Source organism: Acanthisitta chloris, unplaced genomic scaffold, assembly GCF_000695815.1.
Source record: "Acanthisitta chloris isolate BGI_N310 unplaced genomic scaffold, ASM69581v1 scaffold5667, whole genome shotgun sequence".
Taxonomy (NCBI): Eukaryota; Metazoa; Chordata; class Aves; order Passeriformes; family Acanthisittidae; genus Acanthisitta; species Acanthisitta chloris.
The window spans coordinates 43,330-45,205 of NW_008684176.1; the positions used below are offsets into that span (position 1 = coordinate 43,330).

The window sequence follows — 1,876 nt, forward strand, 5'->3', positions numbered from 1 at the left end:
TTCAAGGTGGCTGGGTTGTTTGTGAAAGCTTGGGCTTTTTTTTTGTTCATCAATCAGTCTGTAACTCTGGTGCCTAGTTTGCAGGCAGGTCCTGTCCTGCCTAGTGGAAGCCACATCCAATTTTTCCTTCAGAAATGCAGCTAAAAGCCTCTGATCAACCTGTGACAGCAATATAGAAACTACTTTGAGATCCAAACTGAGCTCATTTGCTCCCTGTGTTTGTGAAAGCTTGGGCTTTTTTTTTGTTCATCAATCAGTCTGTAACTCTGGTGCCTAGTTTGCAGGCAGGTCCTGTCCTGCCTAGTGGAAGCCACATCCAATTTTTCCTTCAGAAATGCAGCTAAAAGCCTCTGATCAACCTGTGACAGCAATATAGAAACTACTTTGAGATCCAAACTGAGCTCATTTGCTCCCTGAAGCTCATGCTGTTTACTTCCTTCCACAGAGCTCATGTAGGGAGCCAGGCCAACCAAAGCCTTTCAGTTTTGCTTTCCCTTCCCCTCCTGTCAGACCCAGGCTGCTGCTCCAAGCCAGCAGCACTCTGAGTTCCCACTGTTCCTGCAAAAACCTCTGCCTTTACTAAGGGAACATGAAAAGCAAGAGAGTGGTTCCTAAGCAAAGCTGTGGGAGGCTTTCATCCCTCAGGTTTTCCCTTCAGTAAACCTTTGCAACATTCCTGTTCTCCAGGAGGAGGCTGATTCTTCCCAGCAAAACTGAATGAATTGAGTCCCTCCATTCCTACTGGGCTTTGTAACTCCTGCCCTCCCTCAGCTCCTGCCCAACTTCTCATAATGACTCAGCATTATTCTTACAGCAATTTGGTGTTTCAGATTTCATCACTGAGAGAGACAACACCTCTCCAGAACCAAAGATACCCTGAGCTCTCTGATTCCACTTGGCCCCAAGGCCTCGTACACCAAACACTCCCTGAAGTGGCTGCAGAGGCTTTGCAGAGAGGTGAAATAGAGTCCAGGAGAGAGGAATTGCCTGAGGTACCATCCTTTGGTCTGTGGCAGCACCTGATCATCACTTGGGAGATGGAAAAATTCTTCCTTGCTTCCAGAGCTCAACCCTGCCCTGGATTGTGTGATGTTTGCCCTGAGGTTTAAATGGCAGCAAGCACATGGTTCTCCCCCCCAAAACATGTGGTTGGTTTTGTTTTCTGCTCTCCACCACCAGCACTGCTGATGTTTGTGGTCTCTCCTGGGCACTTCAGCAGCTTGTGGGAATGGTTTGGCCATAGATGCCATCAAGCAGGTCTGGCACCTTGGATCTGCCAAAGCTTCACTGACCTTGCAACTCCTTTTTCTTTCAGTTTGGTGACCTCACATCCCTGTCCCCAACACTGCTGGAGAAAGGTAAATCCTCTGGGTCAGGGCGGGATCACTGTGGGAGGGGGAAACTTGTGCTGGCTCTTCCACCCTGCTATGTTGGGAAAAAGCTGCTCTTCCCTGTGGTCCCCACTCTGATGCTGAGCCCTGTGCTTTGCAGATGACATCAGTGAGCTGAGCAGTGAGGTGGACACAGACAGGGCCATGGGGGAGCCGCTGGTCAAACGGGAGCGCAGCGACCCCGGCCACTCGCTGCAGGAGATCTGACACAGGGACTCAGCTGCTCTCCAGCTGTGTGAAGACATCCAGAGCCAGGTTGGATGGTCACAAACCTGAGCCTCCCTGGATCTGCGTTATTAGTGCCTCTTAGTTTCTCTTTATGTTTACTTTTGTTTGCGGATGGGCTCCGGGGTGAGCCGGGGCAGTTGCTGGGCTGGGGCTGCTTTGGCCACCAGCTTCCCTCCAGTGTGGCTGCTGGCTGGAGGGAGAAGCTCCAGAGTCTGCTCCCAAGCAATGGAAACCTCCGTGGTCAGCAGCAGATCGGA

The 1,876-nt window shown here is 51.0% G+C and overlaps 1 protein-coding gene across 3 annotated transcripts in view; it reads left to right on the plus strand.

Moving 5' to 3' along the window:
* Positions 1-1,668, plus strand: part of RFX2 (regulatory factor X, 2 (influences HLA class II expression)) — a 28,586-nt gene extending 26,918 nt beyond the window's left edge. For all 3 annotated transcript variants that reach the window (XM_009079217.1, XM_009079218.1, XM_009079219.1), the window contains 2 exons: positions 1,316-1,358; positions 1,492-1,668. In XM_009079217.1, the coding sequence (XP_009077465.1) occupies positions 1,316-1,358; positions 1,492-1,598 (150 nt within the window). In that variant the 3' untranslated portion in view covers positions 1,599-1,668. The remainder of the gene's footprint in view (positions 1-1,315; positions 1,359-1,491) is intronic.
* Positions 1,669-1,876: the final 208 nt, after the last annotated feature.